This window comes from Oncorhynchus clarkii, chromosome 10 (assembly GCF_045791955.1).
Source record: "Oncorhynchus clarkii lewisi isolate Uvic-CL-2024 chromosome 10, UVic_Ocla_1.0, whole genome shotgun sequence".
Taxonomy (NCBI): Eukaryota; Metazoa; Chordata; class Actinopteri; order Salmoniformes; family Salmonidae; genus Oncorhynchus; species Oncorhynchus clarkii.
Window position 1 is genome coordinate 69,866,139 of NC_092156.1, and position 21,629 is coordinate 69,887,767.

The 21,629-nt window shown below is 43.8% G+C and overlaps 2 protein-coding genes across 3 annotated transcripts; both read right to left on the reverse strand.

The window, feature by feature from the left end:
- Positions 1 to 385: 385 nt before the first annotated feature.
- Positions 386 to 10,832, reverse strand: LOC139419084 (uncharacterized). 2 transcript variants are annotated; one of them, XM_071169003.1, is made up of 16 exons: positions 10,630 to 10,832; positions 9,730 to 9,895; positions 7,966 to 9,639; positions 7,400 to 7,569; positions 6,666 to 6,729; positions 5,787 to 6,262; positions 5,561 to 5,697; positions 4,947 to 5,037; positions 4,670 to 4,832; positions 4,302 to 4,441; positions 3,984 to 4,120; positions 3,141 to 3,234; positions 2,695 to 3,030; positions 2,427 to 2,595; positions 2,172 to 2,296; positions 436 to 1,477 (listed from the first exon to the last, which is right to left on the reverse strand). In XM_071169003.1, exons 3-16 carry the CDS (start codon positions 8,159 to 8,161, stop codon positions 1,097 to 1,099), a joined length of 2,679 nt encoding a protein of 892 aa, XP_071025104.1. In that variant the 5' UTR covers positions 8,162 to 9,639; positions 9,730 to 9,895; positions 10,630 to 10,832; the 3' UTR covers positions 436 to 1,096. The 2 variants fall into 2 exon arrangements, with proteins under 2 accessions (XP_071025105.1, XP_071025104.1); XM_071169004.1 differs by lacking the exons at positions 9,730 to 9,895; positions 10,630 to 10,832 and having other exon boundaries at positions 386 to 1,477; positions 4,947 to 5,040; positions 7,966 to 8,298.
- A 2,303-nt stretch (positions 10,833 to 13,135) lies between these two features.
- Positions 13,136 to 21,590, reverse strand: LOC139419086 (uncharacterized). Its single transcript, XM_071169005.1, has 5 exons — positions 21,084 to 21,590; positions 19,418 to 19,554; positions 18,821 to 19,033; positions 14,966 to 15,038; positions 13,136 to 14,862 (listed from the first exon to the last, which is right to left on the reverse strand). Exons 1-5 carry the CDS (start codon positions 21,376 to 21,378, stop codon positions 13,676 to 13,678), a joined length of 1,905 nt encoding a protein of 634 aa, XP_071025106.1. The 5' UTR covers positions 21,379 to 21,590; the 3' UTR covers positions 13,136 to 13,675.
- Between the last annotated feature and the right edge of the window lie 39 nt (positions 21,591 to 21,629).

The following is a 21,629-nucleotide window of genomic DNA, read 5'->3' on the forward strand; positions in this document are numbered from 1 at the left end:
TCCGCCGCCATCATCTCATGTTTCAGCATAATGCACAGCCCCATGTTGCAAGGATCTAAACATAATTCCATACTCCAGACATGTCACCCATTGAGCATGTTTGGGATGCTCTGGATCGAAGTGTAAAACAGCATGCTCCAATTTCCACCAACTTCACACAGCCATTGAAGGGGAGTGGGACAACATTCAACAGCTGGAATAACACTATGCAAAGGAGATATCTCACTGCATGAGGCAAATGGTGGTCACACCAGATACTGACTGGTCTTCTGATCCACACCCCTACTTTTTTTTAATTCATTTTTTTACATATAGTGAAATGTACTAAATGTATGCATATCTGTATTTGCAGTTATGTGACATCCATAGATTAGGGCCTAATGAATGTATTTCAATTGACTGATTTATTGTCATCATCTACAACAATTGCTGTCCAGATTGAATTATGTTTTATTGACAAACCATGATGAAACTTGTCAAAAAAGCAATACACAACTGCTGTAGTGTATTTTACAAATAAAACAAGTAAACACATCTCAATTCACATATCTATGTAAGTGGTATAGTGCCGTTTGTTTTTGTTAGGTGCGGGAGCCAACCCCCAAAAAGTGAATTACATAATTTTACAATCAAAGTTTGTACTGACAGATGTAACCTAATGAATATTGTAATACAATATGCACAAAATGCATTCTCCAACTGCAACATCTGCCCTATGCTCACACTCTCTCACTAAAATGTAATATACCGAACTTGGTATTTGAGGGTATCTAATTTACAAATAGGCCATCAGTGTCATTGGTGAACGATAATTATTTGAGTTTTACCGGTGAAATGTCCAAACAAGTTCAAACCCCGAGCTGACAAATCTGTCGTTCTGCCCCTGAACAGGCAGTTAACCCACTGTTCCTAGGCCTTCATTGAAAATAAGAATTTGTTCTTAACTGACTTGCCTAGTTAAATAAAGGTATAAATAAATACATTTTTTGATCTCAATCAGCTTCATGGGGATACGCACTTAGATCTTCTTGAGTTACTGTTTCAGGAGCAAAATAGAGCAGACTGCTCTATTCTATTCAACTACTAACTTATATTCTCAAATTGCAAAAAGGGCGGGAGCGCCGCTCCCTTGCGCTCCGGCAGCACCACTCCCCTGGTCTTTGTTAAGCAGCCTTACTCGAATCTCCTTGACTCTTGAGGACTCCTTTGCCTTCCCCACGTCGATACCGTACACGGTGGTCTGGATGAATGTGTAGAAGTTACACAACGCTTCATGGTAGGACACACTGAAGACATAGTGTGCCTTAAAGAGCTCGTCAAAAGCTGCCACTGATGTTTGGGCCTTGCATGGGATGGCCTTCTGGTCAACGACGATGTAAAACTTCTGAAGGCTGTTCTTCCTTTCACCGACACAGAGGAGGAAGGGCTGCTGCTCATATCCAACTGTCTCAAGGAAGGTCACCATACTTGTCCCTACCTGAGGAAAAGAGTACAAGACAACAGTAAATAACATGTTCCACAATCCCGAGGGCAGACCACATGACCACTAGCTAGGTAGCCTAGCACAGTGGTTCCCAACTCCAGTACCTTCAACAGTACACATTTTATTGTAGCACTGGACAAGCACACCTGAAACATGTCAACTAATCATCAAGCCGTTAAGATGAATCAAGTGAGTTTGTCGGGGGATGCAACGTGTGCTGTTGAGGGTACTTGAGTTGGGAAACGCTGGCCCAGCGGTTAGAGGTGAGTAAGCAGGCAGAGGGTTGCCAGTTCCATTCTAGATGCCATTGCCTGCCGTTGTGCCCACGGGCACTTTACTTCCCACAACAGCAGCTCCCCAGGCACCCAGTCTTTCAGCGGGGTTGGGTTAAAAGCGAAAGTCAAATTTCAGTTGGACCTTATATGCAATTGACCAATAAAGTGATCATAATCTTAATCTAAGCAACCTAGCGATGAGGGTTTAGTTTAACTATATTTTCACTCAAATATGAGCTCAGAGTTTCATGAAATGGATGGTTATCCTATTTACATGGGATATAATTGACTTTGGCTACACCTCTGGAGAACATTATGTGAAACTGTCATAAAGCTCCTGTTAACCCCAGGGGAGGGGTTAACAGGAGCTCTGTATTGTTAACAACTACTGTCCTAAAGAAAGGTGCACAAACCTTCATAAATCTAACCAGATGGTCAGCAGCTTGAGAGGTACGGATCTTTGCGGTCTTTGGGCCCTTTGAGGTCGGGGGTAGGAGATGCAGAAGCAACAAAATGGCTGCCAAGTCACTCTCCCATCCTAATTTTTCAGTGGAAAACAAGAAATGCTCAGTAAAAGCTCACATGCCAGTTTCACTCTGACAATGTATGGTCAAGTTAGAAAAGTCATTGGAAATACCAAAGAACATATTTGAGTTCTGCACTAGTACCATAATCATTGGATTCCTGCTGAGCAGATGAGAGGAGGTCTTCCACAGGTTCGCTGAAGGGAAGGGTTTTGCAATCTGCGATGACCCTGGGTTTGAAAAATGTTGGCCACTTCGCCATAAATGTCCCAGAAACCACCTCTCCGAAAAGTCTGGTGAAATCTTGGTTGATCTGAATTACATTCAACAACAAAAACATTCCAAATTAATTATCTTTCCACTTTCTTTTAAAATCACCAAAACATTATGAATTCTATTCATACAGTCTTACCAAGCCTGTAGTGTCAAGGAATCTGGGGAAGACATCTAGGACAGTTGAGGACTTCCCCGGATCATGAACCACCTGCTGTCTGTATTGGAACGTCGCCATCATCTTCTCTCGAACCAGTGACTCATTAGTTGTTGTATGCTGAAGCACAGATATCGCCTCTCTGCATTCATCCCCCGAAAGTTGCTCAACAGCTGAAGGGCAACTTCGCTGAGCCTTGGGACCATTTTGATAGGTGGGCTTGGTTCTCTTCTTGGTCTTACATGACGTGTTGCGCCCCACTGTCTTTATTCTCCAGGCCAGGTAACCAGACCCACTAGCTGCATCGTAATATTTTTCCTGTCAATCAATAAGAAAACAGTTTTAAAAAAAGATGAACGCCGTTTTAATGTCCTGGAACATTTGGCCAGGTATCCCGAGAGAGAATTCAGTCCTACATTTATACTTACATAGCCATGCTCTGAATCTGGATCATTCAAGTAGGGGAATAAAGTCACAATCCCCAGGGCGTAGTTGGTGCGGACACTTGATGGGGGGATCCTCCTTCAAGGAAGATTACAAAAAATATGTAAATAAAATGTTTTAAATAAAATACTGTTTTATGTTTTAATGTGTATTGTATGCATCCACCCATCAGTACATAGGAAGTTCCATCAGGAAATGAACAGTTATTTGAAGTGATGTGCCTAGTTAAATAGGTTGAATAAAACATTTTAAAAAATGGACGTTTTGTCAGCCCCGCTACATGGTTTGATCTAAAGCTGTGGAAACCCACCAGTATGAACACACAGGTACTCGAAGTAAACAGCTTTGGTCATCACACATTACATCTTTTCTTTTTACTTTTACCCCCTTTTTCTCCCCAATTCCGTGGTATCCAATTGTTAGTGGTTACTGTCTTGTCTCATCGCTGAAGGTCGAGAGCCATGCATCCTCCGAAACACAACCCAACCAAGCCGCACTGCTTCTTAACACAGTGCGCATCCAACCCGGAAGCCAGCTGCACCAATGTGTCGGAGGAAACACCGTACACATGGCGACCTGGTCAGCATGCACTGCGCCCGGCCCACCACAGGAGTCGCTAGTGTGTGATGAGACAAGGATATCCCTGCCGGCCAAACCCTCCCTAACCCAGACGACGCTAGGCCAATGGGCCTCCCGGTCGCGGCCGGCTGCGACAGAGCCTGGGCTCGAACCCAGGGTCTCTGGTGGAATAGCTAGCACTGCGACCACTGCGCCACCCGGTAGGCCCTGTCATCACACATTTCTAACACATTGAATTATTCACGTACCCATGATTTTCCATCATGTCGGCCACAATAATGTTCACCATCAGTCTCCGTGTGCTATCCGTAAGACCTTTGGTTTTCCCATACTCCTGGAACACCTTTTCTCCACCTGGCTTTGAGTGAAGGATGGCACTGATCATCTAGAAAAACACATCAAAACAATGGACGCCTTGTGATCAGTCGAGCATCTTCAAGGTACTGGTAATGGACAAGAAGACAAGGGTATGAAAATAGGCGGAACAGAAACAGCTACACATGTTTTAAAGTAATATCACTAACGCGCTAGTAGTGGAGCTACCAGCAGCATTTTACACAACTCACATCTCTTGCTGCATTTCGGTCTGTAGGTTCATCAGTCAGACGTCTTTTTCGTGCCTTGGATTTTTCCAGAGTTAAAGCTGATCCAGAGGAATCAGACCCAACTGAGCAGATCAAGACCTCAGACATGGACACTTGTTCATCTGAAAGATTACAAAGATGTAACTTTCAGGGAAAATTCTGCAAAAAAACTCCCCACCATTACTACTATTTGCTAAAGAGCTCTAACTACAATCTGATGGACATTACAAAAACAACCCAACAATGATTTACCAAATGTCTCGATCAACTGATAACAGATGAGTGAAATTAGCAAAGAATTGGGATAATATTGTGCAGGAGTAACTTAGCTGTGCCTTTGCATTCATCACCTAACAGTTCCTCAACAGCTGAAGGGGAACTGTGTTGAGCCTTTGGACCATTTTGATAGGTGGACTTGGTTCTCCTCTTGGTCTTACATGATTTGTTGCGCCCCACTGTCTTTATTCTCCAGGTCAGATAACCAGACCCAGTAGCTGCGTCGTAATATTGTTCCTGTCAATCAAAAAAGGAAACAGTTCAAAATGATCAACACCATTTAATTTAACATCCTGGAACTGTAGGCCTGGTATCCGCTGAGAGAGAATTCAGTCCTCCATTCATACTTACATAACCATGCTCTGAATCTGGATCATTCAAGTAGGGGAATAAAGTCACAATCCCCAGGGCGTAGTTGGTGCGGACACTTGATGGGGGGATCCTACTTTGAGGAAGATAAAATCTAACAGTAACAATTCTAGTAAAAGCGATAATCAGCGATTCATTTCTCAGCAAAACTGAAGCCCCACCACATGTTGTGATCTAAAGCGGAGGGATGTCTCTAGGGAAACCCCCTCGGTATCAACAGACAGGCTTGTACTCTACATACAGGGAATGCATGCATGACTGGTGTTTCAGACCTAAAATCACAATGCCACAACAATGGAGCTTGTGTCAAAGGGCACCCTAAAGTGAAAGCTTTTAAGATGTTTTCATACCTCAAAAGTACACTACTGTCGAGCCATGTTTCCATTCTGAACCATTGGTTTGTAGATACAGTAACTATACCTCAAAATGAACGGAAAGAATTGGCAACAAAAATCTATCAAGCAATGATGTGGACATACAGTATATTGACAGTAGTCTGAAAACATCTAGCAGACTTTCATTTTGAGGTGTCTAATACCTTTAAGTTTGACAAATCATACACTGTCAAATATTATACCATTTGTCATGATACGTACCCATGATTTTCCATCATGTCGGCCACAATAATGTTCACCATCAGTCTCCGTGTGCTATCCGTAAGACCTTTGGTTTTCCCATACTCCTGGAACACCTTTTCTCCACCTGGCTTTGAGTGAAGGATGGCACTGATCATCTAGAAAAACACATCAAAACAATGGACGCCTTGTGATCAGTCGTGCATCTTCAAGGCAGTGGTAATGGGCAACATTTTACACAACTCACATCTCTTGCTGCATTTCTGTCTGTGGGTTCATCAGTCAGACCTCTTTTCCTTGCCTTGGCTTCATCCAGAGTTATAGTTGAACTGATAGACACATCAGAGTGCGTGAGCTCATGCGTGTTGAGAGATTTGATGTAGGTGAACCCTTTCCCACACACAGTGCAACTGTAGGTTTTCACGGTGTTGTGTTTGTGCCGCTGGTGCCTGGTCAAGCCGCTCTGACACTGGAATTTCTCACCGCAGATATCGCAGCGGAAACGTGGCTTACCAGTGTGTTCTAACATGCGTGCTTTATACTTTGTCTTTATGGGTGTCACAGCATCCTCAGCTGACACCAGCAACGGACTCTGTTCTCTCTTGAAGTCGTCGAGTCCAAGTTCTCTGGATCCCCCAGAGGCTTGACTTCTCTCTTCCTCATCACTTTCTCCTGTGATATTCTGGCTTGCCTTGGGAGTCTCTGGAATCCACTCGCCGTAACCTGGAAATGAAAAAAAAACGTATACATAAACTTGGAAGTCAATCAATCCGCTGACATTGACACAATGGACAAATGTAATGATTTATTATTGAATTAGTAAGGGCGACCAAGAAAAATGAATCGGTTCAATTTAAGGCCAAGCGGCAAACAATAATGTAGGCACTAGGGATGGGGTGTGAGCATGCTGGTCTGGGCAGATGAGATGTAGTCTGTTTGTGTGTCTAAGTTGTTGTTCGTACGTACACACACACACACACACACACACACACACTTGTTTTTGGAATAGATTTTTTTAAAATGGACATTACAAAAATAAATGTATATAATTATGACAAATACACAATGTAATACAAGGGAAATAAAATACTTTACATCCTGATTGAAAATAGTTGCTTCAACTAACCTTCCGATTCCAAATCATCATCAGCCATTTCCTCCTGTTTGATGAGCCATACTGGCCATGGTACCTTCCAAAAGACAACGTCATTATTGATGAATCGCGTTCTAAACTACAACCAGTTATGTTGGGGATGCAACACAAACATCTCGTGTGGTGGTCCTCACTACAGCCAGTTATGTTGGGGATGCAACAACAACACAAACATCTCGTGTGGTGGTCCTCACTACAGCCAGTTATGTTGGGGATGCAACAACAACACAAACATCTCGTGTGGTGGTCCTCACTACAGCCAGTTATGTTGGGGATGCAACAACAACACAAACATCTCGTGTGGTGGTCCTCACTACAGCCAGTTATGTTGGGGATGCAACAACAACACAAACATCTCGTGTGGTGGTCCTCACTACAGCCAGTTATGTTGGGGATGCAACAACAACACAAACATCTCGTGTGGTGGTCCTCACTACAGCCAGTTATGTTGGGGATGCAACAACAACACAAGCATCTCGTGTGGTGGTCCTCACTACAACCAGTTATGTTGGGGATGCAACAACAACACAAACATCTCGTGTGGTGGTCCTCACTACAACCAGTTATGTTGGGGGTGCAACAACACAAACATCTCGTGTGGTGGTCCTCACTACAACCAGTTATGTTGGGGGTGCAACAACAACACAAACATCTCGTGTGGTGGTCCTCACTTACAAAGTAGGTGGGACAAACCAAACTGAATTTACCGTGTCTGTAATCTGACCAGGGGGCTGTGATGGCTCTTGTCTCTCCGTATCTGGCACCGGTGATGCTAGGCCTTCAAAAACAGCACCGTCTTCTAGCCAATGATAGTTGGCCTCTTGTTTATTCAGGATCTGCCCCACGATTGGAAAGTTTCCCAAACTTGGTGGGCAAACTAACATACAAGTAATGAAAATAGACGCATTAATGATTTTTATTTTTTTACAGACACCGCTATAGTGGTGGTTTAGCACTCTGGGGTTATTGCGTGTTATAAACTGGGTGGTTCAAGCCCTGAATGTTGATTTGCTGACAGCCATGGTATTTCAGACCGTACACTGAACATTTATATTTAGTGCTCTAATTACGTTGGAAACCAGTTTATAATAGCAATAAGGCACCTCAGGTGTTTGTGGCACTGCGATGCGTTGTGCAGAAGAACAGCCCTTAGCCGTGGTATATTGGCCATATACCACACCCCCTCGTACATTATTGCTTAATTAAACCATGGATGTACACCAGACGCTAAAATGTGTGTTGTACACTAAATAGCTAACTGTTAACATCTCACCAGGTTTTGAAAAGTTATTGGGGCAGTTCGCTGGCTTCTCCATCCTTGTCTCTTTTTTATTTTGTTCTTGCAACATTTCCACTCGAAGAGCAGCATAGCTTTCTCCCATAAATTGACAGATTTCTTGCACGACTGTTGCTGTCAAAGCTTCCATAATGGAGGTGACGCGACAACGAAAAGCGAGTTCGTGCGACATGGTTACCAAGTAGACTACAACAATCAATCTAATTTGTTCCTACTGTGATGTGAGAAGGCTACAGTGAACATCTTCTTTGTTATCAGATGGTGGCTTCACCTTTTCACACCTCTTCACCTCCTCCGGAAGTTTTCTTTGGATTAATTCCGGACAGCTGACGAGGTTGGGCGGGCCGGTGAAATACCGTAAATACACGTTTAGATACGCCCTTGAGTCTAGCAGCTTCTTACATCTTTTGTTGAATTTATTTGATACTCAAAATATTAATACAACATTTCCCAACAGCATAAGTGGCGTTTTTTCTCTCTCCCACTAAACAAAAACAAGACAAACTGCCTGAACAAACTTTCAAACATTCTCATCATCTTGATCTTATGAGCTGCTATGTACCTTTCTACAGCTATAACATTCTAAGCTAAATAACTTGATTATAACAGCCTAGATTTGAACCACCATTGTTTGGTGTAAGTGAGTGGAGCATGATTCCCCAGCTTTTCAACATACTTTGTACAATAGTCAACTTTAACAAGTTATAGAGACTGCAAGAAATGTTCAAAATAACAAAATGTTTATAGTTTTCCTCCCCAATTGTTTGTTGTGCTTGTTTGCAAGACCAGCACTCAGGCCTTGGAAATGGAACTGGCAGCCAGGTCATAACCGTAACCCAATAAACTGAAGCGTCAGATTAACAAATGCAATTTTCTCCATTTGTATGGTAAAAAATATATACAACATGAATGTACAAGATTTGTTATAAAAAAAATGTATAATAGAATTCAGCCATCAATTAAGTAGTTGATGTATGAAGCCTATATCCTGAAATCCAGAACCTGTTTTGCTAACATTCTACTCCTTGTACTCTTTTTCTTGGCCAAATTGTTTTGCTTCTCAATGACAAAAGGCAAAAGCACAAACAGATCTGGGATCAGGCTATAATGCCTCTGTTTGCAAAGCAGGCATCTACCAGGAATCAGGGTGTTTTCTGTTCATGTGTGCTCGCATGTTCTTCATGGTCACCGTACGCCCACATATGGTGCAGGTGGCGGTCAGTCTCCGTCTCCGCCTGGTCCCTTCAGCATGTTTCATGGTGCCGTGTTGTTGTGCCACAGACACAGGATCTGATTGTGCTCCCTCCAATGGAGTTGCTATCTCCGGGTGTTTCCTCAGCAGGTGCTGCTTCAAGTTCTTTCTCAGGAGCACAAAGCCACAGTGATCACACATAGTCGTCAGAGTCCTATAGGCTGGACTATGAGGCAGTTGGATATGGGTGGTGATTTTAATACGCTGGTTTACAGCAGGCGTGGGCAGTACAGCATGCGTAGAGGGCAGTGCAGCTGATGAAACAGGAGCTGAAGCCCCTTGACACAACAGCAGATGACTTGTCATGGCATCCCTCCTGATGATAGTTCTCTCACACTGGGGGCAGTGATAATGGCCATCTGTCCTACAGTCCAAATTGCATTTACAAATCTTTTTATCTAGAAAAATGAGACGGAAATGAGTAAAGCACATCTTGACAAGAATGATAATACAATCTACCAGACTACATGGTTAAAACATCCGCACACCTTTGAAAGACACTGCATTTTTCAGGTGCACATCAACATGGCGCTGTAATCTTGAGCGTTTGGTTGGTTTAAAGCTGAGACAAAGTGGACAGTGGAACAATTTGCAGCAGGTTGTGCATCTTGTGAGTGATAGTAGAGCATTGACAGGAACAATCGAATGGTGCACCTGTAACAAATAACTTCAGGTCAGTAAAAAAAGAATGAGATCGGCTAATTGTGGGGCTTAACAGAGTTCTATGGTGCCATATTTATTGGAGTATCAATTAAAGTGTATGCAGAAAGGATAGGATTATATTAAGAATTAGGGGTAAGGCGTATTAATATACAAAATACATATATCTGACATCACACACAAACAACCACGGACAATAACACATTACTGGCTCCAACGCAACACACTGTGGATAGCAAATATCATGGAATGTTCACATATATTCAATGTCCCAAACATATGTAAGCAACGCCACGTTAGCCGGCCAGCCAACTCACGTTAGCCTGCCAGCCAACTCACGTTAGCCAGCCAGCCAACTCACGTTAGCCAGCCAGCCAACTCACGTTAGCCAGCCAGCCAACTCACGTTAGCCAGCCAGCCAACTCACGTTAGCCAGCCAGCCAACTCACGTTAGCCAGCCAGCCAACTCACGTTAGCCAGCCAGCCAACTCACGTTAGCCAGCCAGCCAACTCACGTTAGCCAGCCAGCCAACTCTTAGTACAAGTTAGCTATCTAGATATGAAACGTTAAATTATGCTTCTTATTTGTATTAACATTAAGAAGTTGCATTGTTTACCTTGGTATTGTCCGTACATGTCGTTGAAACGTATAATTTGCTATGAAATGTGAGTATAATTCATATAGTCTCTTATTAGGCCCCCAGTATATGATCACAAGCTCCACTGACCTCATCTTCCGTAAGCTTAACCAGAGAGGATGTGGTCTTTGGTTTAACAGGCTGTGATGGTCCTTGCGATGACATCGGTAACAGTGGTGGAGTGTAATCATCATGACCTGTGAGATCATCGTGGTCCATGGGATCATCTTCCATATCAGCACCGCTGGCCTCGTCTTCATCCTGCTGTTCATCAACAGGGGTCTTTCTCAAACCTGGTGGGGTAACATACCAGTTAAGATTTGGGTACTGTGAATCACAGTACCTTTAGTACCCTAGCTACGAAGGCCCATATTCCATAATATCTAACTTACTAGAAAAAAAGAGTTGCCATAACATTGAGTGCATAGTGTTACAGCTAATGATGATCTGTACTTAAAGGGATTTACATTGGATCCCACATTTATTGGGGACAACTGACTCCTTCATTCACCCCCAATATGTAGTGTTTACCTGGGTGATCGCTTGCTCTCATTTACAAAAGCCATATTGGAGTCAAAAGGGCTAGGTGATAGTTAACCCAAGATTGAGTGTGGGCCAAGCACCCACCCATACAGGGTTATAGGTAGGTAGCTCTGGTTAAAATGCCAGCCGAGCTCTTCCTCTCAGATTTAAAAAAATAAAAACAAGTTTGTGCAGTAGGCCCAATACATTACTGCATATTTATTTTACCTTTATTTAACTAGGCAAGTCAGTTAAGAACAAATTCTTATTTTCAATGACGGCCTAGGAACAGTGGGTTAACTGCCTGTTCAGGGGCAGAACGACAGATTTGTACCTTGTCAGCTCGGGGATATGAACTTGCAACCTTTCGGTTACTAGGCCAACGCTCTAACCACTAGGCTACCCTGCCGCCCCATATTGTCTACGCTTGAATTGAAATTATATTTTAGTATTGCCAAGAGCAGGTTAGTTCAAATCTATGGCACCTTTTTTATGAGTTTAAATTTTCCAGATTGACTGACTTGCATGTCTTAAAGTAAAGATGGACTATCGTTTCTCATTACTTATTTGAGCTGTTCTTACCATAATATGGGACTTCGTGTTTTATCAAATAGGGCTATCTTCTGTATACCACCCCTACCTTGTCACAACAGACCTGATTGGCTCAAACACATTTAAGAAGTAAAGACATTCCACAAATTAACATTTAACAAAGCACACCTGTTAAATTAAATGCATTCCAGGTGACTACTCCATGAAGCTGGTTGAGTGATCAAAGCTGTCATCAAGACAAAGGGTGGCTACTTTGAAGAACCTCAAATATAAAATGAATTTTGAAATGTTTAACACTTTTTTGGTTACTACATGATTCCATTTGTGTTATTTCCTAGTTTTGATGTCACTATTATTCTACAATGCAGAAAATAAAGAGATACCCTTGAATGAGTAGGTGTGTCCAAACTTGACTGGTACAGTACATATTACCAAGACTAACCTGTACCACAGCACATTGACTCGGTCGGTACCCCTGGTATATTGCCTCGTTATTGCTTCCCCCCCCCCCCCCTCTTACTTAAAAAAAACAGCATTGTTGGTCAAGGGCTTGTAATGTTAAGTAAGCATTTCGCGGTAAGGTCTACACGTTGTATTCGGCGCATGTGACAAATAATTTTATTTGTGATCTCACCTTCCATTTGTATACGATCAGGAGAACGGCAAGGGTTAAATGCTTGCACAGTCTCCTTCTCCATCGTCAGGGGCTTCCTGTTCGGTTCATGGCTACACTCCATTTCCACACGAAGGGCAGCGTAGCTTTCTTCCATTATTTGACACACTGCTCGCACGGCTGCTGCTGTTAAAGTTTCCATAACGGACACTACACGCGCACGAAAAACGATTTCGTTGAACATCTTTTTTTATTATTTGACTACAAGCACAAGCCAGCTAGCCTCTTCTCTGCATTGCTTCTACACCTGCATTGCTGTTTGGGGTTTTAGGCTGGGTTTCTATACAGCACTTTGAGATATCAGCTGATGTAAGAAGGGCTTTATAAATACATTTGATTTGATTCTCCTTCTTCGGGATTGGCCTATCGCATACAATTTAAATGTACATACACCGCTGCTGTACTAAAGTGAGGCCAGTCATTTCCTACCTACATTAAATTCTCATTATTCCTGTTCCTAAAATAAATAAATCCACCAACTAACCCTACACCTATTTCATTAAAATCACCCCCCTCTCCTCTCGTACACCAAGGTATTTCTCTGCAGCTGTCACCTACACTCATTAAAAACCCACTAACGTTACCATTCCACTACATGATCCTATCGGGTAGTACAGTACACCATGCAAACGGCCTGGGGGGACGGGACACCACCTCAAAATATACCCTTTAACTCTTGTCAAATACCGTACTTCTGCTGTCACCACTTTATTTTTCTGTGATTGCTATGAAGCCAACCTTACTAAGCAGGCTAGCTAGCAAACAAACTTACCCGCGCAATACCCTTTTCCGGGGTTAAACCATCTACTTCCGGAGAGGGCGTAAACACTGAGATCACAGTTTACCGTCTGATGATAAAGCTTTATGCGTTATTCTCAAAGACAAAATATGTTCATCTCATTTCCCATGAGTTGGTTTATTTCTCAAAACATCACAAAAAACGTTAACTTTAACACAAGCATGTTCCTTGTGACAATCTTATTCTGGCCTGATTATTTTCAACTACACAAATACTGTAGGAAGTTGTATAATAACAAGTTTAACTTTATAGACATGATACTTACTGTATGTTGAACCAATATAACAATCTGCAGCAAACATTGAGTCATTCTTTACAAAAAAAAAGTTTAACAAATTGCTCCAGAATACAAAATAATAGTGAATACAAAGAACAGGTAACAAACAACCTTTAATGCCGCGTGTAGGTGCTTGTCGGAACTGGGAAAGTTGGAAATCCTCGACTTGCTAACTGGTTGAACACGTGTATAACTATCAAGTCGAAAAATTCAGAGTTGCAGCATTTAGCCAGAGCAATCACACACCTCATTCAATTTCCAATCAATTCAGAAAACACAATCCTAAATCAACACAACAAATCAATACAACCTATCATTTCCTTGCGTGAACTGCCTGGTGTCTTATCAGATTGCTCAGAAAGGAGAAGTTTTTTCCACACTGGGTGCAGTGGAAACGTTTTTCCCCTGTATGGACACTCTGATGCACTTTCAGGTTGCTGGAATGAGAGAACTGTTTCCCGCATTGAGCGCATCTGAAAGGTTTCTCCCCTGTGTGTACTCTCTGGTGCCGCTTCAGGCCACACAGCTGGCTGAACTGCTTCCCACACAGGGCGCACTCGTACGGTTTCTCCCCCGTGTGAACCCTCTGGTGCATCTTGAGCTGGCACAGGTGAGGGTACTCCCTCCCACAGAAGGTGCACCTGTAGGACTTCTCCCTCTCCGCTCTGTCCTGATGAGTCCCAGTCCCGTCGCCCAGGTGGGTGTCGGGGGCGCTCCCAGGAAAATCCACCCAGGTGGGGTACTGCAGCTCCCCGGTTCCCTCGTCCAATGGAGCAGTGGCGGTGGTTGCGGGGTTCTGAAAGGTGCCGAGGCGGTTGTTGAATGCGCCGTCCAAGCCGATGGTGTAGAAGTGATTGTCAGATGAGTTCTGTCTCGCTGCTGGCTGGACACCTGGGTGAGGATGATGATGATGATAAGTGTTACTCGAATGTCCTCCGAGAAGCATGGCATCTGCTTCACTATGTCCTCCTTGATGACGCCTGGGTTCCATGATGTCACCTTGTCTCCACGAAGAGGGCGTGCCATCCCCATCTTCCCCCTCGTCAACATGGAGGGGGTCAATAACTATGACCTCAGACTTGACCTCTGAACTGCCCTGGGAATTCTCGTGTTCACCCCTCACCATCTGAGGAAGTGGGGGAATGGGGTTCACCTTTTTGAGAGGCGAGGGGCTTCCTGAGACTGTCTCGGCAGCATAACTAGAACAAGACGGCCGATCATTCGCTATATCACTGCCTCTTCGCTTACGGGAGTTTACAGGCAGATCGGTTGTTCTCTCGCGGTTCAGGCTGCGCTGCTGTTTAGCAACAGGTCCTGGACCTGTGAGTTGGAGCACCTGGCTCAGGCTCTCAGGCTCTGGGTCTGACTTGAAAACAGTGTCTGATCTGTTGACAGTCACTATGCTGTGTTTGGTTCTGAGCTGCTCAGTGAGCTCTGTTTGGTCCGTGTCTAGAGAGGTCGGTGTGTTTGGGTCTGTCATTCTATGGCCACTATCAGTGCCTGAAGAGACAACAAAAGCATGATGGTCATATGCAGTCAAATAAAACAATGAGGTTGTCAATCAGTATGTCATTTTTCATTACAGCAATCCATAAATCATTACCTGGCATCTCCCTCAGACCCTCTTCTTTCTTCCATGGCTGGAGGTCTCTCTCCCCTTCCACAGTAGATTTGGCCTGAAAAGAGGAGAGAGGAATTAAGTACAGACATGAGCTCTACAAAGCTCTCAAACAAATGCAGGTCTATTATAACTCAGATATTACTAGGCTATAATATTGATCTGATGGCTTGAATTAAGATGTTAATTTACTGATTCAACTCATGGACACAGAAAATCTGAAGCTTCTCTGTCCTCAAAACATTTGAAACTAAAATTGGGACTGCAATAATTTCCTGTACTTTTGAAAGGAAAACATAATTTGCTGCCAACTGACTGATTTCATTCGTAAGCAATGTGAGAATACACTATGTAGGGTCAATGTGAGAATACATATGTAGGGTCAATGTGAGAATACATATGTAGGGTCAATGTGAGAATACACTATGTAGGGTCAATGTGAGAATACACTATGTAGGGTCAACGTGAGAATATATATTTAGGGTCAATGTGAGAATACATATGTAGGGTCAATGTGAGAATATATATGTAGGGTCAATGTGAGAATACATATGTAGGGTCAATGTGAGAATATATATTTAGGGTCAACGTGAGAATATATATTTAGGGTCAACGTGAGAATATATATTTAGGGTCAACGTGAGAATATATATTTAGGGTCAAACTGAGAATATATATTTAGGGTCAAACTGAGAATATATATTTAGGGTCAATGTGAGAATATATATTTTAGGGTCAATGTGAGTTTAATAGGTACACCACCCCCTTCACGAAAATGGTTCGCTCCTACAGACAGTGAGTCTGGTGGCCCTGGCTTGCTATATAAAGCAGGCAAACAGGCATCAAAGCATTCAGTTACTGTTTGATTGAACGCTAGAATGGGTAAAACAAGCGACCTAAGAAACTTTGAGCGTGGTCTGATTGTCAGTGCCGGGTGCGCGGTTCCAGTATCTCAGAAACGTCCGGCCTCCAGGGATTTTCACGCACAACCGTGTCTCTAGGATTTACCGTGAATGGTGCGACAAACAAAACATCCGCTCAGCGGCAGTCCAGTGGACGAAAACTACTTGTTGATGAGAGAGGTCGAAGGAGAATGGCTAGAATAATGCAAGCTAACAGGCGGGCCACAGACAGACAAATAACGGCGAGGAACAACAGTGGTGTGCAGAACGGCATCTCGGGAACGCACAACTCGTCGGTCCTTGTCACGGATGGGCTATTGAAGCCCTAATCACCTAAAAACAAGCAGAAGCGGCTCCAGTGAGCACGCGATCACCAACACTGGACAATTGAGGAGTGGTACAACAGCATAGCCATCGTGAACATCTTTGCAGATTTCGGCTACAGCCACGTTGGCTAGCACTGGTCCGACAAATCCTGGTTCCTGTTGCGTCATGCTGATGGCAGTCAGGATTTTGCACAAGAAGCATGAGTCAATGGCCCCATCTTGCCTGGTGTCAACGGTACAGGCTGGTGAAGGTGGTGAAATGTTTTCCTGGCACAGGAATATACCAATTGAGCAACGTTTGAACACCACAGCGTATCTGAACATTTTTGCTGACCAGGTGCATCCCTTCGTGGCTACAGGGGGGTCCGACCTAGTACTAGATGGGTGTACCTAATAAACTGTATTTACGGTCAAGAAGCACCATGAGGGGCCTCCTGAGTGACACAGCGGTCTAAGGCACTGCTTCACAGTGCTTGAGGCATCACTAAAGACCCGGGTTCGATCCCAGGCTGTGTCATAACCGGCCGTGTCCGGGAGTCACAGGGCGGCGCACAATTGGCCTAGCGTTGCCCGAGTTAGGGGAGGGTCTGGCTGGGGGGCTTTACTTGGCTCATTGCGCTCTAGCGACTCCTTGTGGCGGGCCCGGCGCCTGCAGGCTGACTTCGGTGTTTCCTCAGACACATTGGTTTGGGAGGACGCATGACTCGACTTTCGCCTCTCCCGAGCCCGTTAGGGAGTTGCAGCGATGAGACAAGATCGCAATTGGATCGCAATTGGATATCACAACATTGGGTAGAAAAAGTGGGTAAAAATATAAAATAAATAAGAAGCACCATAATTATTTGAAAAATATTATTTATTGAGGGAATTATAGGATTTAATGAACAAATTGGTACAAAAGGACAGTTTTTCACTCTCACAGTACAAATGCAGGATCTGCTATAACGTTGTGAGGCACGCAGTATTCTTATGAGAAAACAACCACTATCAACCTTAAAAGTGAATGTGAGTGATAAACCAGCCTTGTCTCATAGACTAGATGTAACATAGTACATCTAAATCTGTGACCCTCAAATGAATATATGTTACGTTTAGTATAGTTACATAAGAAAGAAGGTTACTTAAGGCAAAAATGAAAGGAGTGTGGTTGGTCGGCGTGGATGGGTGGGTGAACAACGCAAAAGTCTAGCAACCGAAAGGTTGAGTGTTCAAAACTCATTATGGACAACTTTAGCTACTTTGCATTTTAGCTAACCCTTCCCCTAACCATAACCCTTTAAACTAACTCATAACCTTAACCCAGCTATCTAATCACCTCGCTAACGTTAGCCAACACAAATTGTAATTCGTAACATGTCATACGTTTTGCAAATTTGTAGCGCTCTGCAACAGCCGACTAGGTGAAAAATCTGTCGATGTGCCCTTGAACAAGGCACTTAAGCCTAATTGCTCCTGTAAGTCGCTCTGGATAAGAGCGTCTGCTAAATTACTAAAATGTAACAAATGATAAAAACATTTTTAAACATGCAATAGATAGACTAAGGCAAACATATGACAACCTTTGAACTCATGATATTGCTATAACAACTTTTTTCAATAGGAATCTCTTGCTTCTGTGTCAGTTCTCAATGATGAAGCTTCTGATGTCTTTTCAGATTGCTGGAGTGGGAGAACCTGGGTCCGCAATGTGCACAACTGAAGGGCTTCTCCCCAGTGTGGACGTTCAACTGCATTTGTAGCTGCCTGGCGCACACAAAGCTCTTCTCACACAAGGTGCATGAGAACACCCGCTTCCTGGTGTAGACAACAGCGTGCTGCCGTAAGCCGCTCTCATGGACAAACTTCTTATGGCAGTTCGGGCAACTGTACGGTTGTTCTACGGTGCATAGTCTACTGTGTGTGGTGAGATTAATCAAGTGAGATGAAATTGTCGTGCTTGGTCTAAAATACCAACAGGAAGTGAGGTATGAACTGGTTGTTGAGCTCCTCTTCCTGGTATTTCAGAGTGTCTATGGAGGCTTGTCAACAAACACCAACTAGCTTTGTTGGCCTCACCAACATTTCCTGTGTCAAGATGCATGCCTGTATTTATCTCTGAGGACCGAAAGCCGGGTGAAACCAATTGCGTCATGTTGTCTCTCATCGATTCGGTGTGAATCATTGGTGCGTTTCTGTTAAACCCTCCCTCTCCCTGCTTATTTCCAGTCCCATTGTCATCTGGTGTAGTAGCTGTACCCACCTGACCCCACTCTAAATCTCTATCTACCTGCTGCCCACTGGATACAGAGTCAATCACTATCACATGTTCTGATGAAGAATGGAATGACTTGGGGGAAAACCTGTGGTTTTCTAACCCTACACTTCTCATTTCTTTGTCTGAGCTAGTCTGTGTTTCTAGGCCCACTGGGCCACTCCCTAGGTCCATTACTTTAGTGTGAGCAGCAGAGGTGCCATCATCAGTCACAACTACCTCTCTCCACACCTGGTTTAAAGAACCTCTTAGGAGATTGAGGTCACCGTTCATGTCACACTTAGTGTCCAGACTCTGCCTCTCTGCTCTGGGTTCAAGTCCTGTAAACTGATTGAAGGAAGATGAGGTCAGATCCACTGACCTCCATAGCAGTGTTGTTGAAGTTGTTGCCTCTGGGGCCACTGGACTGGATGGCAGGGTCCTCTTTGGTGGCTGCAGACGGTTGGGTGGTTAGTTCTCTGCTGCCCTCCACTGTTCTAGCTGGGTGGCTGAACCTAGAGTCCTGGTCATCTGCTTCTCCCTCCACCTTGATGATCAGCAGGTCTGGTTCCCCTTCCTCTGTCTCTGCTGACTGCTGATGGGGTTAAGCGGGAGAGATGAGTGAGTGAGACCGAGCATACACTATCTACTGAATGGAGATATGGGCATGACATGGGATTTAGTGAAATTCACAGTAGTTGTCTTGTTGTTATTGTGTTATAATCAGTGGTGTATTGGAGGGTAAACTCCACCTTTTGTATTTTGCGTGAGCGTTTACAAACCGTTTGTGCAAAAATGCATTGAAAGTATAGAGAGTAGTACTTTACTAACTACAAACATCTCTGGTTATAATGTGCTGACATACACGTCTATTCAGACATAACCTCATCCCCAGGCGGAAGGAAGTGTCTGGTGTCCGAGACAAAAACAGACATAAGTCTGTGACAGTCTAAAATCGGCTGTTAAAATGGGAACTTACCTCATCACTTGTAGCATCCATATGCTTTGATGGAGAGACATCGTCTTGGTCCACGTCTATGGGCTGTCTGTCTCTTTGAATGCTGCTGTTCCCAAAACTCCTGTTGGAAAGTCTGTTTCTGCTTTGCCAAGTAGGTCCTGGAAATAAAATAATAATAATTAGAACGACATGGCCAAAATAATGTGGACACCTGCTCGTCAAAACTCTTATTCAAAAATCATGTGCATTGATATAGAGTTGGTACCCCCTTTGCTGCTATAACAGCCTCCACTCTTCTGGGGAAGCTTTCCACTGGATGTTGGAACATTGCTGCAGGGACTTGCTTTAAGTCGGGCACTGATTTTGGCCGATTAGGCCTGGCTCGCAGTCGGCGTTCCAATTCATCCCAAAGGTGTTCGATGGGGTTGAGGTCAGGGCTCTGTGCAGGCCAGTCAAGTTCTTCCACACAGATCTCAACAAACCATTTCTGTATGGACTTATCTTTGTGCATGGGGGAATTGTCATGCTGAAACAGGAAAGGGCCTTCCCAAAACTTTTGCCAGAAAGTTGGAAGCACAGAATTGTCTAATTGTATGCTGAAGTGTTAAGATTTCCCTTCACTTTAACTAAGGGGCCTCCCCAAAACCAGTCCCAGACCACTATTCCTCCCCCACCAAACTTTACAGTTGGCACTATGCATTGGGGCAGGTAGCGTTCTCCTGGCATCCGCCAAACCCAGATTCGCCCGTGGGACTGCTAGATGGTGAAGAGTGTTTCATCACTCTGCTTCAGAGTCTAATGGCAACGAGCTTAACACCACTCCAGCCGATGCTTGGTATTGCACATGGTGATCTTAGGCTTGTGTGCGGCTGCTCGGGCCATGTAAACCCATTTCATGAAGCTCCCGACGAACAGTTTTGTGCTGATGTATTGTCCAGAGGCAGTTTGGAACTCAGCAGTGAGTGTTGCAACCGAGGACAGACAATTTTTTATGTATTTCAGCACTCGGTGTTCCCGTTCTTTGACCTTGTGTGGCCTACCACTTCACGGCTGAGCCGTTGTTACTCCTACACGTTTCCACTTCGCAATAACAGCACCTACAGTTGACCGGTGCAGCTCTGGCAGTGCAGAAATTTGACAAATTGACTTGTTGCCAAGGTGGTATCCTATGGAGGTACCACATTAAAAGTCACCGAGCTCTTCAGTGCGGGCCATTCTACTACCAATGTTTGTCTATGGAGATTGCATGGCTGTGTGCTCGATTTTATACACCTGTCAGCAAGGGTGTGGCTGAAATTGCCGAATCCAATAATTTGAAGGAGTGTCCACATACCTTTATATATATAGTATATGACAGTTTAATAAATTATGATCACTTTCTATATGCCCCCATCCATCAATGGTCTTTTTACAAAGAACATGGCAAGCATAATACGTTCATGACGTGTGTAATGTGTATATAGAGCTAGAGGGATCCTAGCTGTATTGACAGTACAAAGTAAGCATGAGACGTCATATATGGAATGCCAATAATACAGCTGGGCCCTAAAATATTTTGACATTACATAAATCATGGATGTATTATGCTTGCTTTGAACTTTGTAAAACACAATTGATGGTTGGGGTCAAATTGAAGATTGATGTAATTTAGTCTATGTGCACTGTCAAATTCATCATCATCACCAACCTGTCGTTGCCGTCTCTCGATGGTTGTGTCTGTTTAGGAGGCGTATTCCATGAAAGCGATTGTGGACGGACCCCTCTGAAAACTTTCTCTCAGCCCGAAACCTCGCGATCTGAAGTTCCATCAATTTCATATTCCTCCGGAGAAATTCGTTCTCCTTTTGGCTTTGGGACATCTCCAGGTGTACAACAGCATAGCCATCGTCAACAACTTTGCAGATTTCGGCTACAGCCGCGTTGGCTAGCACCTCCATGATTGAGGCTATCTGCGCCTGGAACTCGACCACGGAACCCGACATTGTCCCCCGACGCTTTTGGCCCCTTTTCAATATGAAAACAGTCTTTGTGTTTGCTATATTATGACGATATATAGTTATCTAGCAATCTAGTAAAACAAATACAATCATACCAGAAGCTAAACATCGACAGATAGCTTTTGATTGTAGCTAGCTTTATTTTCCTCGTCACAGTAATGTAATCATATGCTGGGCTGTATAATTTAAAGTTTAACACCGCCACCTACCGTACAGGAGTGCTACAACAATGTTGT

Excerpts from the sequence above, each read along its gene's own strand:
- LOC139419084 (XM_071169004.1), bottom strand. The coding sequence starts at position 8,161 with ATGTCGCACGAACTCGCTTTTCGTTGTCGCGTCACCTCCATTATGGAA. Across the intron at positions 7,570-7,965 it reads CAATAACTTTTCAAAACCTG|TTTGCCCACCAAGTTTGGGA; the intron begins GTGAGATGTTAA and ends CTTGTATGTTAG. Across the intron at positions 6,730-7,399 it reads CTGGTCAGATTACAGACACG|GTACCATGGCCAGTATGGCT; the intron begins GTAAATTCAGTT and ends GTCTTTTGGAAG.
- LOC139419086 (XM_071169005.1), bottom strand. The coding sequence starts at position 21,378 with ATGTCGGGTTCCGTGGTCGAGTTCCAGGCGCAGATAGCCTCAATCATG. Across the intron at positions 19,555-21,083 it reads TCGAGAGACGGCAACGACAG|GACCTACTTGGCAAAGCAGA; the intron begins GTTGGTGATGAT and ends TTTTATTTCCAG. Across the intron at positions 14,863-14,965 it reads GGGTCTGAGGGAGATGCCAG|GCACTGATAGTGGCCATAGA; the intron begins GTAATGATTTAT and ends TTGTCTCTTCAG.